The 21,608-nt window shown below is 40.3% G+C and overlaps 10 protein-coding genes across 10 annotated transcripts; 4 read left to right on the top strand and 6 right to left on the bottom strand.

Annotated features, from left to right (window-relative positions):
- Window positions 1-323: 323 nt before the first annotated feature.
- JH06_5873 (serine hydroxymethyltransferase) lies at window positions 324-1,575 on the top strand (the record flags this gene model as incomplete). The annotated part of the gene is made up of 2 exons (XM_014673008.1): window positions 324-1,382; window positions 1,408-1,575. 2 exons carry the CDS (start codon window positions 324-326, stop codon window positions 1,573-1,575), a joined length of 1,227 nt encoding a protein of 408 aa, XP_014528494.1.
- Window positions 1,576-1,682: 107 nt separating this feature from the next.
- Window positions 1,683-2,405, top strand: JH06_1321 (hypothetical protein; the record flags this gene model as incomplete). Its single annotated transcript, XM_014673006.1, has 3 exons — window positions 1,683-1,734; window positions 1,765-1,977; window positions 2,008-2,405. The coding sequence occupies 3 exons, from the start codon at window positions 1,683-1,685 to the stop codon at window positions 2,403-2,405; spliced, it is 663 nt and encodes a 220-aa protein (XP_014528492.1).
- Window positions 2,406-3,318: 913 nt separating this feature from the next.
- Window positions 3,319-5,417, bottom strand: JH06_1320 (long-chain-fatty-acid-ligase; the record flags this gene model as incomplete). Its single annotated transcript, XM_014673005.1, has 2 exons — window positions 3,319-5,277; window positions 5,307-5,417. 2 exons carry the CDS (start codon window positions 5,415-5,417, stop codon window positions 3,319-3,321), a joined length of 2,070 nt encoding a protein of 689 aa, XP_014528491.1.
- A 171-nt stretch (window positions 5,418-5,588) lies between these two features.
- JH06_1319 (hypothetical protein) lies at window positions 5,589-5,925 on the bottom strand (the record flags this gene model as incomplete). The annotated part of the gene is made up of 2 exons (XM_014673004.1): window positions 5,589-5,806; window positions 5,904-5,925. 2 exons carry the CDS (start codon window positions 5,923-5,925, stop codon window positions 5,589-5,591), a joined length of 240 nt encoding a protein of 79 aa, XP_014528490.1.
- A 737-nt stretch (window positions 5,926-6,662) lies between these two features.
- On the top strand, window positions 6,663-7,928 carry JH06_1318 (CAMK protein kinase; the record flags this gene model as incomplete). The annotated part of the gene is made up of 7 exons (XM_014673003.1): window positions 6,663-6,741; window positions 6,774-6,915; window positions 6,947-7,040; window positions 7,071-7,422; window positions 7,453-7,633; window positions 7,664-7,775; window positions 7,806-7,928. The coding sequence occupies 7 exons, from the start codon at window positions 6,663-6,665 to the stop codon at window positions 7,926-7,928; spliced, it is 1,083 nt and encodes a 360-aa protein (XP_014528489.1).
- A 201-nt stretch (window positions 7,929-8,129) lies between these two features.
- On the top strand, window positions 8,130-8,387 carry JH06_1317 (CAMK protein kinase; the record flags this gene model as incomplete). Its single annotated transcript, XM_014673002.1, has 1 exon — window positions 8,130-8,387. The coding sequence occupies one exon, from the start codon at window positions 8,130-8,132 to the stop codon at window positions 8,385-8,387; it is 258 nt and encodes an 85-aa protein (XP_014528488.1).
- Window positions 8,388-8,456: 69 nt separating this feature from the next.
- On the bottom strand, window positions 8,457-9,647 carry JH06_1316 (hypothetical protein; the record flags this gene model as incomplete). Its single annotated transcript, XM_014673001.1, is given in 2 exon segments — window positions 8,457-9,610; window positions 9,623-9,647. The coding sequence occupies 2 exon segments, from the start codon at window positions 9,645-9,647 to the stop codon at window positions 8,457-8,459; spliced, it is 1,179 nt and encodes a 392-aa protein (XP_014528487.1).
- A 351-nt stretch (window positions 9,648-9,998) lies between these two features.
- Window positions 9,999-13,309, bottom strand: JH06_1315 (ATP-dependent protease; the record flags this gene model as incomplete). Its single annotated transcript, XM_014673000.1, is given in 8 exon segments — window positions 9,999-10,103; window positions 10,135-11,010; window positions 11,042-11,141; window positions 11,172-11,428; window positions 11,443-11,772; window positions 11,804-11,980; window positions 12,002-12,620; window positions 12,651-13,309. The coding sequence occupies 8 exon segments, from the start codon at window positions 13,307-13,309 to the stop codon at window positions 9,999-10,001; spliced, it is 3,123 nt and encodes a 1,040-aa protein (XP_014528486.1).
- Window positions 13,310-13,448: 139 nt separating this feature from the next.
- On the bottom strand, window positions 13,449-15,858 carry JH06_1314 (casein kinase II subunit beta; the record flags this gene model as incomplete). The annotated part of the gene is made up of 10 exons (XM_014672999.1): window positions 13,449-13,812; window positions 13,843-13,977; window positions 14,008-14,768; window positions 14,800-14,896; window positions 14,927-15,002; window positions 15,112-15,158; window positions 15,189-15,315; window positions 15,345-15,507; window positions 15,538-15,635; window positions 15,666-15,858. 10 exons carry the CDS (start codon window positions 15,856-15,858, stop codon window positions 13,449-13,451), a joined length of 2,061 nt encoding a protein of 686 aa, XP_014528485.1.
- Window positions 15,859-16,297: 439 nt separating this feature from the next.
- JH06_1313 (hypothetical protein) lies at window positions 16,298-19,206 on the bottom strand (the record flags this gene model as incomplete). Its single annotated transcript, XM_014672998.1, has 12 exons — window positions 16,298-16,469; window positions 16,501-17,401; window positions 17,432-17,531; window positions 17,562-17,615; window positions 17,646-17,699; window positions 17,729-17,827; window positions 17,858-17,926; window positions 17,956-18,002; window positions 18,032-18,159; window positions 18,190-18,288; window positions 18,390-18,620; window positions 18,650-19,206. 12 exons carry the CDS (start codon window positions 19,204-19,206, stop codon window positions 16,298-16,300), a joined length of 2,511 nt encoding a protein of 836 aa, XP_014528484.1.
- Window positions 19,207-21,608: the final 2,402 nt, after the last annotated feature.

Raw genomic sequence — 21,608 nt, 5'->3', positions numbered from 1 at the left:
CCTCCCGTTCTATAAGGTATGATACTTAGATTCTATGGATAATGATATAGACTCGTTTCTGTTGCCAGAGTTGCCGTACACTCTTTGTTCTCTTTCTCTTATTCATAGACATCTATTCGCGCTGGATTTGCAACTGCTGTAAGATATTATCAATATTCAATTACTTATAGCCTGGTCGTGTTCCTCTTTCTGAGCAAGATCCTGAACTCTTCGATTTGATTGAGAAGGAAAAGAACCGTTCTTGGAAATCTCTTGAAATGATTGCTTCTGAAGTATCTTTACTTCTCTCTTCTTACTTTTAGAACTTCACTTCTCGTGCTGTTATGGAGTGTTTGGGATCTTGTTTGACTAACAAGTATTCAGAAGGATATCCTGCTCATCGTTACTATGGAGGAAACGAATACATTGACCAGATTGAATTGTTGTGTCAGAAGCGTGCTCTTGAGGCTTATCATTTGGATCCTTCAAAGTGGGGAGTGAATGTTCAGCCCTATTCTGGTTCTCCTGCTAACCTTGCTGTTTACACTGGTCTTCTTCGTCCTGGTAGCCGAATGATGGGTCTGGATCTTCCTTCTGGAGGTCATTTGACTCATGGTTACTACACTTTCAATGCTAAGACTGGTCTCCGAAAGAAGTTATCTGGATCTTCCATCTTCTTCGAGACTCTTCCTTATCATGTGAATGCTAAGACTGGTCTAGTAGACTATGACTTCTTGGAAGAAGTGGCTGGTGTCTATAAGCCTGAATTGATCATTTGTGGTGCTTCTGCTTATCCTCGTGAATGGGATTATGCTCGTATTCGTAAGATTGCTGATGCTAATGGAGCTATGATGATGATGGATATGGCTCATATTAGTGGTTTGGTAGCAACAGGTGAGGCTGCAAATCCTTTCGAATATTGTGATATTGTGACTACGACAACTCACAAATCACTTCGTGGTCCTCGTGCTGGAATGATCTTCTATCGTAAGGATGAGCGTGATTTCGAGAAGAAGATCAATGATGCTGTGTTCCCCGGTCTGCAGGGAGGTCCTCATGATCATCAGATTGCTGCTATTGCTACTCAGTTGAAGGAAGTAGCTACTCCTGAGTTCAAGCAATATTGTAAGCAAATCAAGGCTAATGCAAAGGCTTTGGCAAAGGCTTTGATGGATAAGGGTTACACTGTATGTACTGATGGAACTGACAATCACTTGATTCTGTGGGATGTGCGTCCTTTGGGTCTGACTGGTTCTAAGATTGAAAAGTTGTGTGATTTGATCAACATCTCTCTGAACAAGAATACTGTCCATGGAGACAAATCTGCTCAGTCTCCTGGTGGTGTTCGTATTGGAACTCCTGCTTTGACTACTCGTGGTCTGAAGGAAGCTGATTTCGAGAAGGTTGCTGGATTCTTGGATTGTGAAGATTGCTCTGGATGTTCAGAAGGTATCTGGAAAGAAACTGAAGGATTATCAAGTTGCTTTGAAGTCTAACAAAGATATCCCTATTCTTGCTCATGAAGTTGCTGAATTTGCTACTTCATTCCCTATGCCTGGATTTGATACTGAAACAATGAAGTACAAGAATCTGTAAGTATTAGTGATATTGTTCCGAAACCGTTTATTCCGACACACAAATTCACTATCTTACGCACCAACGACATGCTTTTTTGTACCGTTTAACCATTTTAATTTGTTGTAATGAACAAGTTTATAGTTATTGCTACCATATTTAGTGTCGTACTGTGCTCAAGTTAGTTTTTGGGTTCTGAGTTAATTGTAGACTGTGGTGTGTATTCTAATCCATGTGAAACCCTTCCTACTTTATCGTGGAGTACAATAACTAAATATACTGTTTCGTGTGGTCTGGATGGTTATGTAAGCAAGATTGAGAAGTCGGTGAAGAACTATCCGAATGACTACTGTGGTTCGGATTCCTTTATGAATAATGACTACTCTTATTCTCTTTCGAAGGCAGATGGTTCCACGGATAAGAGTATATTTGTTCTGTATCGTTCATATTTAGACTCTGCTGACTATAACACTGTACTTAAGAAAGCCACGTTCAAAGTGTCTGACATGACCCCCTTAACCAGGTATCATATTACCTGCAATCCTTCCATTACGACAGGAAAGAAGTATAGTTTCAAGGATGTTAAATGTACTATTTTGGGAATAAACCCTTGGGAAAAGTATACCTTGATTGATCAAAACCAGAAGGGAACTGTTGTATTCGCTGAAAACAAGATGACATTCTCATTAGATTTAAATATTGCCTATACTAAGCAGAGTTCTTTCTGGGGATGCTGGCAGTGGTGGTCGATCACCCTCTTAGTTCTTGTAATTATCATTGTCATTGTTGTTATTGTACTTCTTATTGTAAAGAAGAAGAAGCCTTCCATGAAGAAGAAAGGTAAGAAGTAAGATATACGTAGAGTGAATGTGTTTGTTGACTGATAAGTGGATTCCCATGATATGAAGAGACTTCATAAGAATGACAACTGATTCCGATAGCTATGATATAGAATTGGCAGTAGATAAATTGAGCGATCGACTTTTCGGAGAACGAAAAGGAAATCTGTTTCTTTCGGTGATTGGTTGTTGTAAGCGAATCTTGTATTCTTCTGATGTTAAAGTGTTTCTTGTATCTCAATGTGTCCAATCCATTTTCAGAACGATTCCAGCTCTTATTTCTTGGGATCTTACAATTGTATCATTATTGTTGTTTTCGTTGACTATGAAAGAAAGTTTTCATCATTGCTGTAACGTTGTTTCTGGTTTATTGCTCATTGTACTTCTTTTGGAAAGCAGTCACCGTATCTCCCGTACTTGCTTAGAATTGAATACACCATTAGTTGTATGAACGTAACATCACCGAATCGAAATCCTTACTATCTAATCACTATCGGTTTTGTCCAAAGTGCAATCGAAACGTCCATATCAATAGTAAGCACTGTGATAGTTGTGAGGAATGTATTGTTGAAGTAGTTGAATTGATCGTTTTACATTTGTAGTATGATCATCATTGTGTTTGGCTTAATAACTGCATTGGCTTTGGTAACTTACGAGTAGAATAAATATCTTTCTTCAAATCTAGTATTTCATCTTGTTTTTGGCCTATACATCTCTCTATATGCTTTTAGGATTTATAGCTGCTTTGGTCTATATCGTAGATGCAAGGCGTTATCAGGTATGCTTTGACTCTTCTTTTTATTCCTATTCTTTTTCTGTTACTGATGGAATTGTGTTTCAGTTCGGTTTAGGGTTGTTATTAGGTGTCCTTTTCTTGTTAGTATCAGTTGTTGAATATCGAGAATCACTATTGAAAGGGGTACAATCAAGAAGAAGGATTGATCGTAGAATTCAGAGATCCTCTCAGCGATTGCAACATTGGGTTGGAAGTGGATCCTTCCGATCTCATTTGAGCCTCCTTGGAAGACCTATTATCTTGTTTTCTACAAACATGAGAACAATACATTGCATCAATCTCTTTTGCATAGTGTTCATGAACCACAGCTCGTCGAAGCTTCATTGTAGCTGTGAGTTCTCCCTTACCAACTGAGAACTCGTGAGGAACCACACACCACTTTCGAATCTCCTGAGCACGACTAATAGCCACCTTGTTGTATTTTGCAATCACTTCATCAATGTATGCCTTCACCTTCGCATCTGTCATTGCTTCCTCTACGGTCGTAGCTGTTGAACCCAGACCCTGAAGTGTAACAATCACATCATGAGCCAGTTTGTGATTGGACTCACCATCTGCTCCCGTCTCACAGCGAAGACAAATCAGTAATGAAATGAACTTTCTCTTATCTCCAACAGCCACACAACAGCTGAAGATCGGAGCAAACTCCATCACCTTCGTCTCAATAATAACAGGAGAAACATTTTCACCTCCAGCTGTCACAATCAATTCCTTCAGACGACCGGTTACCTTCAGGAATCCATCTTCATCCTTCTTACCCTGATCTCCAGTGTGAATCCATCCATCTGCATCCAATGTACTCAGTGTCTCTTGAGGTTGTTTCAAATAACCCATCATCGTAATACGTCCTCTGTACACAATCTCTTCTGTCAGAGGATCCGTCTGAACCTCCACTCCAGGCATTGGGAGACCTACAGTTCCAATCTTCCATCTCTGATTCACTTTGGAGCAAGTACACACAGGAGCTGTGCCTTCGGATTGACCAAGAAGATCGTAGATAGGCATATCAAACGAAGCGAAGAATCGAAGAGTCTCTTCAGTAATAGGAGCAGCAGAAACAATCATGGTATGACAGTTTTCCAAACCTAGATTGCCACGAAGGGTATCGAACACCAATCGTTTTGCAATACTGTAGAACCAGGGCTGTGTATACGTCTTGCCATATTGACGAGTTAAAGCAGCACGATATCCAATGTCTCGAGCCCATGAAATGATGTACTGTTTGAAATAACTATTCTTGGCAAAAGTTACTTTGATAGCATCCATCATCTTTTCAAACACACGAGGAACACCGACAAATACTGTTGGTTTGGCTTTCTTCAGTGTTTCTGTAAGGGTTCCCTTCAAAGCATCAGGTCTAGCCATGTACATTGTCATCTTAATCACAGTTAGCAACATTGTATCAATGAACTGAGCAGCAACATGATTCAAGGGAAGATAGCCAACAAATCGTTCACCATCACTCAGACCCACAGCTTGTATTGCAGCCTTTGCATTGTAAGTACATGAATCATGAGAACACATAACTCCCTTTGGATCGCCTGTGGTTCCTGATGTGTAGATGAGGGTTGCACAGCTTCCAGGCACTGTTTTCTGGATGCGTTCATCAACCAACTCATCTGTTACATCCACTCCCAATTTCAAAAAGTCATCCCATGTATACACCCGAGCAAATGAGTCTTCAGGGATTTGAGGAAGTGGCTCCTTCTGCCAGTAAACTACAATTGCCTTCAGGAGTGGAACATGCTCGCGAATGCTCAACAACTTTTGAAGTTGTCTCCCTGCCTGACAAACACATACAACAGACTCTGAGTGTTCCAACACATATTGAGTTGCTTCTTCACTATTGGTTGTATAAATGCCGGCTGTTACTCCTCCGGCAAGCCAAGTACCATGAAGAGCAAAATGATATTCCGGAGAATTGAATCCAGTAATACTAACGACATCTTTCAGTTGACAACCAATATGAATCAACGATTTAGCAAACAAGGTTGCATGCTTATAGTAATCCGAATAGGAATACACTTTATCTTCCATGCTGACAATAGCAGGATAATCACCATACTCTGCGCAACACCTCTTAAATTCCTAGCATCTCAGTTTGTTATAACTAATACCTTGCATAGTGTTGTTGGTTCTGGATCAAAGCCACTTTCTGGATGACGACGTATTTCTATTACATCTGTCTTGTTGACTGCTCTATAAGTATCTGGAAGTGTTGCAGACATTTTCGTATTTATTGAAGAAGAAGAATGGCATGTACAGGTACCAACGTCATCACGAATAACTCGATGACACATTACCGCAGATGAGTGGGGATTCTTTAATTCTGGCAAGGTAATCAAACTGTATTCTCGCATTGACTTTTTCATCAAACAAAAGAAACAATATGATTATATCTAATTGCGCAGATTCTGTACAGTCGTCTTGGCCTTATCCATCACTTGACTCATCTTATCTCCTAACGAGGACATGGAATCAGAAATCTTCTCCTTCATGTCGCCACTTTTTGCCGACGACACCGTATTTTCTATTGACGATTTTGCTTTTGACATGTAGGAGTTTACCGATGACTGAATCTGCTTTGAAGCAGAGGGAACTGGCTTCCCGGGAGGCACTATATCAATAATCAAACCCAATCCTACCTGATTCTACAATCACTTTTATTTCATCTGCATTAACCTGAAGTTTCTCCACCTATCTATTACACCTACACAAAGCAGTGCACTCTTTCATAGATCGAATCCATCCGTTTCAGAATTCCATCCATCTTCTTCTATATCATTAGAATTCGTCTGCAGTTTATACCGAATAGTCTCCCATTTGCTGTAAGACCTCCATGATCCGAACAAAAGAACAATCATCACTGACAACCGCATATTGTTTTCTTAGTGATCCAACAACATCCTACCGTCAATTATTACGATCACTCTTACCTGTTCGGCATCGAGATACTCTTCGTAAGCGTTCTGAAGAGTTTGTACTTTTGATGTCAAATCGTTTACGAGTTCCATGCTATTTCCATTACCGTGTTCATCTCGGTTTTCTTCCGAAGTGTTATCATACATTGGAGAGATAGTGGACATAAACGAACGTAAGATGATTTGCAACCCGTAAACAGTGGGACTTGTTGTGTTTTCGTACTGTCCTATTATTCGGTATGCATATTCCTTCGATTCTTGTCATCATCACATTCTCTTGTATTTCGACACTTTCCAGATTTCTAGGATATTTGTCTTTCTGACTTTTGCGGGGATCATCCCCATTTGATAATAACGCTCAATTATCTTGAGTCCCCGTGATATTGTAGGGATCTCATTTCATTAGAGAAACCGTTATTGAGGTTCCAGTAACAGTTATTGCTCCTGAAATACAGGCATTTCAAAAACCGAAAAAACGGCATTCTTGTTTGTACTCTCAGTTCGGTTTGAGTTTTGTCGATAAACGTGTCTTGATCCAGACTTATAGTTGCCATGCAGAAAGATTGCGTGTACGTAGGATCCTATAGAATAGAGGAAACACTAGGAAAGGGATCTTTTGGAAAGGTGAAACGTATGGAATAGCGCTCACTTATGAGATTATAGTGGCAACTCATATGAGAACTGGAATCAAGGTGGCGATCAAAGTTCTAAACAAGGAAAGAATTAAGAAGTTGGATATGTCTGCAAAGGTGAAACGAGAAATCAAGATTCTCCACTCCTTTAATCATCCTCACATTGTTCGATTGTATTTATGGATTATGTGTACTATTATTTAGATACGAAGTTATTGATACTCCTACAGATATCTTTCTCGTTACCGAGTATGTTTCTGGAGGTGAACTTTTCGACTACATTGTTCGAAGAGGTCGAGTATGTCCGTTATTATCAGATGAGTCTTAGCTCCCCGAAAATGAAGCACGGCGGTTTTTTCAGCAGATCATAAGTGGAGTGGAGTATTGTCACAAGCATGGAGTTGTCCATCGTGACCTAAAACCAGAAAACTTACTACTGGATGAAGATAACAATATCAAGATTGCTGATTTTGGTTTGGCTAATTTTCTTATGGATGGCAATTTCCTCGATACATCTTGTGGCTCACCTAACTATGCGGCACCGGAAGTTATTTCAGGTCGTATGTACGCTGGTCCCGAAGTAGATATTTGGTCTTGTGGTGTGATTCTGTACGCACTACTATGTGGGCGCCTGCCGTTTGATGACGAGAATATCCCATCATTATTCCGTAAGATAAAGAGTAATGATTCAATCCTGCTCTAACTTGAAGATGGCTTGTACAGACTTCCCAGTTTTCTATCCGAAGGAAGTCGAAATCTGATTCCAGAACTTTTGATGAATGATCCAGTGAAACGAGCCACGGTCCCGATGATTCGTAAGGATCCCTGGTTTCGAGTGAATTGTCCTCCCTATCTAGGAGTTCCCTGGGATGAGCATGTTTCTAACAACGAGTATGATTGAATGAGGAACACCATTATTAGTACTATTCACATCAATCAACCTGAGTTTATTGAGAGTTTAATGAACGGAGTATTCAAAGGACGGAAGCGAGAATATGTGATTGAAGCAGTTACCAGCAATCAACCCTCTCCTGTAAATACTTATATGAGGTATGATGGATAGATGAAGATCACATATGAACTAATGCTCGATCAGGTACTCAAGACAGAGCGACAGAAGCAAATACGTCATTCCCAACTGCAATCAATTGATGAACCTCTCTTTATCACGCGTAAGAGTGATTGATGAGTTCCATTGTAGGCCGATCATCTAGTATCGCAGAGACGAGTTCATATGCAGATTCATTATGACAACTAGATATGAAATCAAAAAAATGGTTTCTTGGAGTTCAATCAAAACGAGATTCTGCCGTGATTATGATTGAAGTGTGTCGAACCATGATTTTTCTAGGATATGAATGGTTTTTAGAGAATGAGTAAGTATTAGATGAACAGAATGATGTGGAGATATCGAGTACGATGTAGACACATGCTTCAGATTGATGGACGAAAACATGTGTCTGAAATACGGTTACAATTGTATAAGGTTCAGGAGCATGCCTATTTATTGGATTTCCAGAAATTGGAAGGAGGTGTGTGTTCATTTATGCACCTTTGTGGAACCATAATTGACCAGTTACAAAAAGGGTTATCTAAGAGTGTGCAAGTAATGGGTAAGTGTTTGATATGGTTTGTAACGATATAGCGCGTATTTCAATGGATGAACATTGCGTTTGTTTGTTTCAATACACATTTAGTAATATAAAGGAACATGTTATTCACCAAATAATTCTCTTCGCATATTCAAGACTGGTTCAGCATACAATTTCATCACGTTATCAACATCATGTGCACGCATATAAGTCACTTTGTAGTGAGCCATTCTCAGAATATCATCAGGTGGAATGAACATGGAACAGGAAGTACAATCGTGAAGGCCCATAATTCCATCAAATCGACTCGGTAGGATTAGTTTAATTCTTCCTGAATATATCTCAGGTAAGATACGATTAAAGAACGTGAACAATTTCCCTTCCCGAATGTACTTATCGCGCGGCACCCACGTTTCTCTCTTTCGCATCATCATATTGGACTTGACACGGAATGCATCCACAGATGGATATTCGGAATTCCACAATTCGATATATGGGAGTAAATCATATTCAACATGGGTTTTATTAATGTACATATACTCGTCTGTATCGAAAAGAAGCACATATCGTGATGCATACTTGTTTCGATAAAAACAAGATGCAGCTTGTGCATATTGATGGTTTATTTGGATAGGTTGCCCATCTTCCAATACATTCTTCGGAAATACCCAATTCACAATTTCTAGAAAACCCAATTCGGTAATGTTCTTCATCATTCGATCTAAATCGAAATAGTTATTTCCCATATAGAATACAAGTTTATCAATATGCATCATGAGATGATATGCACTCCAGTGGCGCAATTCATCCATGGAGTTGTAGTCTGAGACATACGCACATAGTGTCGTATTTCGCCTTACAATACGATTTCGGAGACATACATGCACATTCGAATACACACGATGTTGAACATTGTTTACAATGGTTACTACAAACGAACCATAGAATGGTTCTACTTTGATTCCATTCCGGATATTAAAGGGAAACGGCAGAATATATTTCATTATGCTGTGATACGGATAACTCGAATTAACAGGTAATAAAGTGTTGTAGGTCACACCATCAAAAATTAAGGAGTAATTCTGATGAATTTCTTCAGCACGACGGTCCACAGGGACGTTGTAGATACTCATGATCACATACACATGTGTCTCGTTAGGAAAATGATAGGCAATTACATCCGTAAGATAAGGTTTCTTCAGATCGTTAGAAACACCTAAGAGATACGATGTATAGTCTTCACACATGGACACATCATCCATCAATGGAAATTTGACTAGAAATCAACTATATATAGTATTGCAGACGGACATAAGGTTCTTGAATTCCAAAAGGATTCATCTAGCAAATGATGTTCTTCTTTTGCTCCTTACCTGTGTACTAAGCTTATTCTGATAAGGAGACTTCCCAATTGGGTGGACCTGGGGAAATACCGTGGAAAGCGTCCTACTCCATAATCAGGAAGAATAGCAACGACTCCTCTTTTTTACCCAAGTGTGAGCGGATTGTTAAACTCGATTCTGTTTGCCGAGATGGGAATGGAAATACAAGTAGAATAAAACCCTATTGGTGAAAGAGAAAGACTAATAGTACCCATATCAATCCAACAAAAACGAAGGATCGAATCACTTGGATCATCAAACAAACACTGAACTAAACAACCTTTAGACCTTAAAGATTTCAGGACATAATTCTGTGTACTGGAGTACATTCTCATATGTCTTTGCATAGTGTATTACAAGATTCTCTTTCACATACTCAGGTAATTCCTATTTCTCATCTTGAATCTCACAATCTTACATTCACATCACGACAATTCTCTGCAGGCAGAATAATCTCATTGATTCCTGCTCTTCTTGCAGCCATCACCTTCTCTTTGATTCCTCCAACAGGAAGCACTTTACCATTCAGACTAATCTCTCCCGTCATTGCTAGACCTTGCTTAATAGGACGATTTAGAGCTGTTGAGAGTAGAGCAGTTGTGATTGCACAACCAGCACTAGGCCCATCTTTAGGAGTTGCTCCCTCTGGAAGATGCATATGAAGATCCGATGTTTCCAGAATATTGAACACAGTTTCCTTAGTTGGAGTACTCATTGAATATGCTTTCATTGCATTGAAACTTGTTATCAACGAATCGTAGAGAGGTTGGCTGAATGAGAGACGTTGCATCCATCGTCGAGCATTAATGTAAGCAATCTGAATACTCTCCTTCATCACATCTCCAAGTTGCCCTGTCATTGTCAAGTGACCAACTGATACAGACCCTCCTCCAGTTTGCTCCTTTTGCTCTTTCACTCCATTCCCGTCTTCAGCATGTGCTTCTGTAGACGGAGTACTTGCTACACTCACAGAAGATGATGATGTGAGGGATGTATCTGGTGTCACCGGGGTTACACCAGTAGGGAGGAAATGTGAGATTGTAGTATCCAAAGGATGAGGTTTAATCGTCTGACACTCAATATACAATGTAGCTCCTCCCATTGATGTCCAAGCTAAACCCATAACTACACCAGCAGGAGTTTCATCATACAATCGATCTGAGAGAAAGATTCGTTTTCCCACGTATTGTTCTAAATCTTCTTCACGGATGGTAAAATCTGTTTCAGCAATCTCCTCTGGACTCATTTTTGCTATTCTCATGGCCACCTTTCGATAAATCTTCTCTATGTACTTCTGTCTCTTATCTCTCTTCCTCAACACTTACTTCCAGGTTCCTTACACCAGCTTCACGACAGTACCAACGGATCAAAGAGGACAAAGCCTCATCTGTAATCTGAAGACTCTTTGGAGTGGTAATTTTGTCTCTAATCATCATTGTTCCTCTCCATCCTCACTTCTCCAACCCTGTAGCAATTCGAGCCTTCTTCTCAAGGTAATTCTTACTGATTTCAAGCTTCTCTTTGTAATCATATCCGCTGATACGAATCACTTCCATTCGATCTACTAAAGGTTGTGGGATTGAACTCAAATCATTTGCTGTACAGACAAATAGGGCTTTACTAAAGTCCACAGGTACGTCCAAATAATTGTCAACAAAAGCAGTATTCTGATTTGGATCCAGTACTTCCAATAAAGCACTTGCTGGATCTCCCTATACTATACAACTATCATGGGTCCTACTTGATGTGAAGCAGAAATCTTGTCAACTTCATCAATTAAAATCAACGGATTATTCACTTTTGTGGTCTTCAAACAATGAATCAGTTTACCAGGCATCGACCCCAGATACGTCCGACGATGACCTTTGATTTGAGATACATCATTTGCCCCTCCCACGGAAAATTGATAGTATTCGCGACCCAGAGCTCGAGCAATACTCTTAGCCACACTTGTCTTTCCGGTACCTGGTGGTCCCACAAAACACAGCACTTTTCCTGGAATATTCCCTTGGAGCTTTCCAACTGCGATGAATTCAAGAATACGATCCTTCACATCCTGAAAGTGAGTTTCCCCATCAATCACCAACCTTCAATCCATAGTGATCCTCATTCAACACTTTCTCAGCATAAACCAGATTCATTTGGTCAGGTCCCAACACATTCCATGGGATACCCGTAATCCAATCAATGTAATTACGAATGATACTGAACTCAGCACTCTGGATATCAGTATAAGAAAGACGAGTTAATTCTTCCTTCACCGCCTATAATTCATTCATTCTCACTTCTTCTACTGTGATTGCTGCTTCTGAGACTTTTCGATTCTTCATATCTTCTAGTTTCGCATTGATCTTATCAATATACGATTGCTTTGGATCCTTATCTCCTCCCAACTGTTGCTGGATTACCTTCATTTGTTCCTTCAGAATAAACTTCCGCTCTGTCTCCTTTGTATTTGCTTCCACCTTCTTCTTCAATTCCTGTTGGATTCGAATCGTTTGTAATTCTTGGCTGAAGAGTTTTATGGCTACTTCAAAGCGTTCAGGATATGAGCGTGATTCCAACAGCTTCTGCTGGAGCTCTCGATGTTCCATAGTAAGACCTCCAGCAAAATCAGCAAAGTACAGCGGATTATCTGTCTCACGACGCTGCATGAACAGTGTGAGATACTCATTGAGAATGGGATTGGCGGCTGCGATAAGTTGCGTGTAACTGAAAATTTCATTTGCGTAGGCATTCATAGTAACCTCATCTAAGTCATTTACAGGAGGAGGAATGCGATCAGCTTTAATAAGGGTTGGAGGACCCAACTGAACGCAATCCTTGATACTGATACGACTGCGACCAAGAAGAATAACTGAAGCGTTCGTTCCTATCATACGAATGTCCTGCAATTCAGCACACCTAAAAATCAGGTCATCAATTCATTTTTACGTTCCAACAGAATAAACATCACTAAGACTACGAATCACATCAGGGTTATCGGCTAGATCATTGGAAGACTTTTCCTTTCTTAAGAAAAGTCCCACATATCGATCCGATGAAGCTTGAACCTCACGTAGCTTTTGAATTGTGGCTCGATCTGAGATTGTTAGGTTCTGCATAAACCCTGGAAGCAAAGGACGAACAGGAAGAGGAATTGCAGGAATAACCATTTCACTGTGGAGTCGTACGGGACGAGGAGTCATAAACTCCTGGAAGGTCTTGTAAGGATCGCGTCCGATCTTCTGGATAGGTCCAAAATCCGTAATATCATCGATTACACTCCTTGCAGGGTCATTCCGAAGTAACGAATCGCTATACTTCTCCAAGTCTTCAGATAGCTTCTTATCACTGAACGAATTCGTTCCGGCACTATCCTTCGTGGGTTTAATTTGGTCTTTAGTTCCGAAAGAAGGCACTTCCGGCTTCTTCTTCTCCTTGTCATCTTTCTTTTTATCCTCTTTCTGTCCCTTGTCCTCTTCATTCGATTTCCGACTCCACCAGAAGTACCGTCTGAAGACAGAAGCGGATGCTAGATTTGTCAGCACAGATCGACTTGCAAGCTGTGGAGAAACAAACCTGCTGGCGATTCCGACTCGACAAAGTGACATAGACAGTCTAAATGACGAAATTGAAAGGACAAGTAATCAAATCTGAGAAATGGAACTCCATATATTCTATAGATTTCCTATTCCATAAGGGGGCGTTTCCAAACAAACAATTACCAAATGAATGAAACATGAAAAACACTCATTCGTCCAAAAAAGTTAATCGTTTTACAATTTCCTTATTCTCTGCTGAAATGGTCTTTGGGAAACGAATATGGAATCGAAACACCAAGTCACCAAACTCATTATCACTCTTAGGAATTGGCATTCCAAGTCCATGATAACGTTGTTCTGATTCAGGTGTAATTACTGCTGGAATTAGTACATTCATATAACGCCCATTTATATGTTGATATTCAAAACGTAATCCACAAAGAGCTTCGCGAAGAGAAATGTCCTTAACAACCACTAAATCGTCTCCTTCTCGTTTATACACTTTGTGAGGCTTTTCTTGTAATGTAAAAACAATATCAGCTGGAATGTGTCCAGGAATCTCATCACCTAATCTACTTCTCATTATTCCAATTCATACTCACTTCTTGAAAGTCACCTTACTCCCTGCTTTCTTCCCAGGCTGGACTTCAAACTCAACGATCTTCTCCATTGTGGATGGTCCCTGAGGTGTTATTACTTTCCTCACAACCTTCATGCGCTTTGTAACTCCAGTATATCTTCAAATCATCAATCTTCCTCATTCGTACAAATCTTCCAGAGAACAGAAATAGTTACGAATAATTGGAGGATCTATAATCACCTCAGCTGGCTCTTCTTCCTGTGTCTGAGAAGAAGATGAGTGTTGTGGAGGATAGGCATCCTCTTGCGAATTCCTTTGGCTTGAGGTGAGAGAAGGGTTGTCAAAGAAAGAAAACCCATCTCCCATAGACGCAGCCTGGCGGAAATCTTGAGTTCCGAAGAACTTTCTAAAGATGTCGTAAGGATCCGTGTGAGAAACATGATGTGTTCCATGCGGACGAGTGTGACCAGACTGTTTCTTGTCCATAGAAGGAGGAGCTTGAGGCTTGGTAGTACGTAAGGGAACTGATGGTGAAGGGGATGTTCGTCTAGTTCCTGAATCCTGCGTTCCACACCCCATAGAATCGGAAGAATAAGGATGAGAAAAGTATTCCGAGTAGTCAGACGAATACACCTTCTCAGAAGCCGATCTACGTTCTGAATATGTAGTATCACAATCTCGTTGTGGAATCGTTGGATTACGCTTTGGTGGCGGTTGTGGTGCTGCCATTCCTGGTGGTTGAGGAGCTTTCGATGTTGGTGGTGGTGGAGCGGCTGCAGAAGGTGGAGGAGGATGATATGAACCCGAAAAAGACTGATCTGTAGAATGGTCATCGGAATCATAGGAAGATTCATCAAAGAAATCATCATCCTCTGGAGGGACATCTCCATACAACCCTTCTTCTCCCTCTTCGTCATAGATCTGCCGACGTCGAGGATCGCTCAAAATCTTCATATCACTTGACTATAATACATAATACATCATAGGCAACATTAATCTCTTTGAACATCCTTTCAGCTTCCTCTCGATTGTCAGTATTCTTGTCAGGATGCCACCTCAAGGCAAGCTTTCTGTACCTAGATATTAGAAATCTGATACAAATGTACGCTCTCTTCAATTCCTCTGGAGTGGCATCCGATCTTACATTTAACACTTCATAATAGCTAATTGACATGATGGGATCTATCCACTTCAGAAAATGAGAAGAAATAGAGATTCATAGCTAGTTAATACAAGACGGCGTTTCGGTTTCATTTTGAATAAACAAATCAAAAGAACACTCAGTAATTACTCTTATTCGAATCTTCCAGTCTCTTATTTGACTTTTGATAATATGGACTACCTTTCAACAATAAAGCACATACATACCTAGAGTGATGAATCTTATATCCAAAAATCCTTGGTTCATACGACTGAGAAGGAGACGAAAGATAATCCGGGTATTGCAAAAGGAACATGTGAGGGAATGTGGTTCCAAAGAAAGCACCATCAATGTCTATGGTTAATCATCCTAATAACCTTCACTTCCCAACTCCTCAGGAGGATTATAGATCTCCTTACAGCAGGGACAGAACAGCTTCACCGTATTCACATTGGGCTTGTCACTCAAACCGACCGGAAGCAAACTTTGATTGTGGCAATAAACTCTTGAGCAAACACCAAAGTGATGTTGTTTGTACTTTTCCAACTATGTGTGATAGAAAATGGAGAATCAAACCATCGCATCCAACCCATCAGCAGAAATGATGTAACGGGCATGAATCATACCATACAGATACTCTGCAGTATCTTTGATGGTGGCAATATCCTCTTCTTCTATATCTGATAAGCTGCTCATAGATCTACCACTACTAGTTTCCGAAACAGAAGAATCAGAATCAAGAATCAAGTTGATAGCCTGTTTGTAGTAATGGCAATCCGAATCCAAGCCATAGAGATTAAAAGAGTCTCGAATATATTCCTCATCTACTTCACACATGTAGACATTATCGGGCTTCGAGCAAAAACGTTCAATCCAACTCCTATTCCTATACGTCATAACTATACAATAAACGCGACTCAGCGTCGATATCTGAGTATGAATAGGATGAGTAATTGTCAGAACTACTAGACGTTCTACAAAAGGGATTACATACATCATTTTCCCTAAATTCACTTCCTACTGCATTCTTTTTCTCCTTCGTGTTTGAGTTATCTAGTAAAGAAACTCTGCTGCTGCAGATCCAGTACAAAACTGTTGTTTTGAAGAAATGAAAAAGGCGTTTCATCCGACCTGGTTTTATGATATCCTATCTGCAATATACTGAGAATCGGATATGACGATTTCTTGAGGAAAGTGAGAAAGATCGATCTGTGCATCAACTGAACTGTCAATGTAGAGAAGTAGAAGATAGAAAATGTCCTTTATTGCAACAAACAACCAATTTCATCTTCGATAACAAGGTGGCATAGTTGTCATTCATGTCATTGAGGTATGGCTATATATAAATCCATGTTGAAACGCTCACTTTCATGATTTCCTGACAGTAGGATGTCAACTGAATAGCAATAGACATGAATCTCTCTGCTTCCTGCATATTGTTCAGTCTCTGGTAATAGATTCCGCAGTTCCACATTTGCACTGTGAAGAAAGCAAACTGGTCATTATTCCTACTTATGAGTCAACAGAATGAATATATACTGAAACGGCTCTCCATAGGTCTTCACAATCTGTAGAAGCTGTTCAATCCAATGATATTCTTCAGTTTTGGATTCACATACCAACAAGAGACAGTGAATTATTTCACATACACTCGTCAGAGAGAAAGAAGGTTGCTGTAAGAGTAGTTGTAATGCAGTTCTCAAACACTCCTTCTTGGCTGTCGTATCATTGGAATTCTCCTGTTCCAGAATGTAATATAACTCCAAGAAGAAAGAGAATGAAAAGAGATGAGAACTACTGTATTCCTTCAGTTTAGGTAGCAACATGGAGTCATTGATCCTGGCCAAACAAGTTACCTCCAATTGATTTAAGTATATCTGAGTCTCTTCAATGATGGCAGAAGGACTCAGTTCTTTCAAGACTCCTCGACATGTTGTTAGCAGACTAAGACACTTGGAGACAGAGAGTCCATCTATGTCTTCCTGAGAGTTGTTATGGGAAGCTTCTGTCTGAAGATAAGTGGCAACAGTCAGAGTCAGAGACTGACGTTCCATTGTGTATACTTCAGGAGATGGTGAGCAACATGACAGGAAACGATAGTTTGAGTACCAGAAGAAACTTGCCTGATCATAGTTCATCACACTACTAAAGAATACACCCAGATTCCAGCAGAGTGTTGCAAACCAATCAATCTCAGAGATAGATTCAAATAGGATGGCAGCAATAGATTCAGAAGCAAGTGTTTCATTGCTCATTGTATGAAGAAGACATAGCAAATACTCTTGAACACGCTGCTGATTGTCTTGCTCCAATATTGATGGTACATTGGTTATATCGATAGTAAGTTGAATTAGTGATCGGATTACTGTTGAGAGATGAACAGGGGATCCTTTATCAACCCAGTTGATACGAGATAAAATACGTTCCAGAACACTACGTGCTATGAATCACAGAATGAAGTGAGGAGGACCTATCTCAGGCCGATGCTGAGCAATGGCTTCATCAGCAGCGAGGAGAAGGAACTTATCTGAGGACTGAACAAAGAGAGCTTCACTCTCTTTGATGATCAACTAGTGATGAGAAAGCTACCAAGTGATTACAGAATCTTGCATGGTTGAATCAGAGAGCTGAATACGATATTGCAGAAATCGTTCCTATTTATGGCAATCTCAAACAATCCTGACTTTATCTCCTGCGCGAATCTGTAGAGCATTCTGGATATGTTCCTTTGCTGAAGGCTACAGTTTACATCAATGCTGATTCCTACAATATCTCTCAGTTTCCATTGACAATAGGCCCACAATGTGTATACTTCACAACGACGAGAAGCATCAATCTGAGGCAGTTGAGTGATACGTTTACACCACTACAGATTAGAGAAGGTATAAGGAATGACAATAGCACAGGCTTGATAGTTTTCATTGGTATAGTAGTCAGCACAGAGCTGTAACATACTGGAGAGTAACTACAATGGAATACGAAGAGAATGGATACATGAGAGAATGAGTCTTCATCAATAGAACATGTTCCTTGATTATGTTCTGATGATCAGAATGATGTGAGCTGGTACCTGTGATACAATCATTGAAGAGATCCGTAGACTGATCGATAAAGAGAGGATTTGAGAGATAACAACACAGTAATTCAACTCGAATTGAACTCTTCCATTCTGGATGTTTCTCTGATGCTTCAATAGCACTATAACTCAATGATGATACTCATATTTACCATTGTTTGGATGCAGAGCTCAGTGAAGTAGCTTCACAGAGTAGGGTGAATGATTCTAACATCAAATCCTTATCATTTTCCTTCGCATAATCCACAATCCTTTGAAAGGATTCAATCATTTTCTCAAGGTAGGATTAAGAGAATCTATTTTATAGTCAATGAAGGATATGTTCCGAATCTCCATGTAATAACGAAGATACAAGTATTGAATCTGAGGAGTATTGGGATTTGAACAGATTTGAAGACAAATCAAACACTTCCCTTCATCATGTAAATTCAAGTAGGCATTAGAAAGGAGATAGATAATTCGTTCTCGTAAATCCACATAGTCTTGATTCGTCTCTTTCTCAACAACTTCAAAAATCATTGATGACCAAGAAGCTACCACATTCCATTTGTGTTGCTTGTGATACTCACCAACGTAGTTATATCTACACTAGATTGGAGTCTCATATCTTACACTTGACTCACAAAGGTATACTTCAGGTCTGGTAGGTATTTCACACAGTCATCACGGATTCTTTTCAGGATTTCGATACACTGTTCTGGAGGACTTGAAGGGATCAGGGAGGCAACCCATTCCATCAACACATCATATTCTGCCTCTTTAAAAGTGTAAAAACTTGCTCCTGTATTGATTTGATTCAGAATTGGATCCATTTGATCAATAATTCCAATAGCATTAGAGAAACACTGTTTGTATTCTTCATCATAACCACATTCCTTGAGATTGGATGATGTGTGTTCATAGGCTCGGAGGATATCTGGTGCACTTCCAACAAGCTGTTTCGACGGTTGATTGTTTAGGAGACCATTTAGTGATGTTACATGTAATAACAGACAGGATGCATAGCGCAGCAGGGCAAGACTACGTTTTCTGTCATTCCACTGATTATCACATGCCGTTTGATAAGCAGCTCTGCAGTTATTATAGAGTTCCGTTGAGTAATGGAGAATGATCTCAACATCACTGGAGGATAAAGACGGTGATTTCATCAGTTCGTTACATATCTCCATTGTTTCTATATGTTGATGACCAATAAAGCACAAACCTTGGAGGATGGTGTCGCTAATCTCATTCCCACTTTTCACAAGACTAACTAGCGATGAGACTACTTCGATATTGGATGCCATTTTCTTGTCTTTACTCACTTCAGGACTTGTTTTCCCTCCATGCACCAGTTTTTCGTTCCCCAATTACTTTTCTACACAAGAGTAATCCAGATCGAAAACGGTAGGATCAAAAGAATATAGTCAAACTTAAGAGAGGATCCACGAGGAATGGAAGTGTTGATTTCGAAGATTGTCAAGGTCCGTCAATTTGGACACAAACCATTTTAATGGACTCCACAGAATGAGGTAACACTTTTAAGAACAGTTTATCACCATTGTTTCGTGATGCATCATCTTTTCTCCCAATGATCAATTTGAGTATGAATCATTTTTATCTGTCAATATATTTGATTCAATAACCAGGATGGGATGTGTAGAAAGAAGTGTGCATCTCTCGGAAAGATTCAAGATGATCCAAATGAAAAGAAATACCAGGAATGGACTAAAAGAAGTCTACACATATAATTAATTGGAACGAACACAAACCATTCATAAATGTATGATTTGGGGACCATTATATAATTGGGTCCGGCGTACCAACTCATCTGATTGGTTTGTCCTATTCGGCTTCATTCCTTCACAATCACATTACTCTTTCTCTAGGCAGTGATGTATAACCCACAGTATCAGGGGAATCCCCTTGTCCTATCAAGGGATTATTCGCAGCCTCAGTCCTCTCTAGGAGAAGGGATGTCAAATACCGATAAGAAGGCATCCCATTATTGTGAATATCCAAACCTTTCGGGTCAAGTATCAGCTTCCGCAACTTATGGGGTGATGCCAGAAGCTCTGAATGATTATCGGGTACCACCTTATTATGCTGCTTCTTTTCCTTATGGATATGTTTATGACAACCGTCTAGTATATATGCAAACGCCGCAGGGGTATAATATTCAGACTTCTCAGGACAATCTAAATAAGAATAAACGACCAGTGGGTATGACCAATCAATACTATGATCCAAAGTCTGTGCAGGGTGAAGATATGAATATGACTCATTTGCAATATGTTCCTCAGTATACAAATGGGCAGTCATCAATTGCAGGTTATCCAACTATGATTACAGCTCCTCAGTACCAATTGAATCAAATGATGCAACAAGGAATGATGTTCTCATATGCGCAGCCATCTCCCTCGTTGAAACGTGATATTCCTACTCAAAATCTATATTCCATAAATGATAAATCAAGCAAGAAACAAGCAGTTCAACAACCTCAACAACGTGTTCAGCGAGTATCTCATTATGGTGTTATGGGTCAGCCAATGACCACTCCGATCATGCAAGTGCAAGGGAAGCCAGTTTCTATGGACTATTCTCGGATCGCCACTTCGAAGTACATGGCTCAACCTTCTCGGTCTCAAGTCACTCCACAGCCTCCATCAGTGAAACAAGAGGTGAATAATCTTCGAGGTACCTTTAAAATAGCTGGATCATGCTTAGATAAAGCAACAGTAACTGATATGGAACGAACTGTAGCCACTATTCTCTGTGGAATGAAAGGAACCACTCCATTGCCTACTCAGTCACCTGCTCAGGGATCTACTCCAGTGCCTTCTCAACCTTTAGTTCAAATGCCGATGCAGCAATCTGTGCAGCAGTCCGTCCAACTCCCTACTCAGATGTCAATGCAACAGCCTATTCAGCAACTTCCTCAGTCCCAACCTCCCCAGCCTTCTAATCCTTCTCCTGCTCCTCAAGCCACATCTCCTGAGGTGGTACCACCTGCTTTTACCCAGGTTCTCAATTCTGTTGTTCCTAGCGCTCTTTCCACTCCCTCTGTCAAATCGGAAGGAATTCCTCCCATTCCGTCTCCTCCACAGACACTCTTGCCACCTACCATGAATCCAATGTCCTACACCTCAGAAGCGAGCGGGAAGGAGGTGGAGAAATCTGAAGAGACACATGACTCTAGCATATCGATCATTCCTCCATTGGATCCTGAGCAACTCCTGTTCTGTCGAATGCCCGTTGCTTGTAGACCTGCTGTTTCTAAATCATCCACTGCTCCTGCAGAGATTCCATCAGTCTTACCTACAGCTGAATCGGGTTCTGTGGCTGTCTCTGAAGGAACTCAACTACAACAAGCGTCCATACCTTCCTCACTACCTCAGTCAGCTTCTGAACAGTCTACATCGACACAAGAGCCATCTTCACAACAATCTTCATCACAACTACCGACTCAGCCTACTCTATCTGAAGGCGTAGATCAATCACAGAAGAAGAGTGGAGAGGAAGAGAGGGTTCCTTTGGTACCTACACAGGAGAATGAGGAAGAAACAGTTCCTCTGGTGCACGTTCCGACGGA

The sequence above is a fragment of the Blastocystis sp. subtype 4 genome (assembly GCF_000743755.1).
Source record: "Blastocystis sp. subtype 4 strain WR1 chromosome Unknown seqid_0063, whole genome shotgun sequence".
Classification (NCBI taxonomy): domain Eukaryota; class Bigyra; order Opalinata; family Blastocystidae; genus Blastocystis; species Blastocystis sp. subtype 4.
The sequence above is the reverse complement of the archived record's forward strand: the minus strand, read 5'-3'. Positions and strand labels throughout refer to the sequence as shown.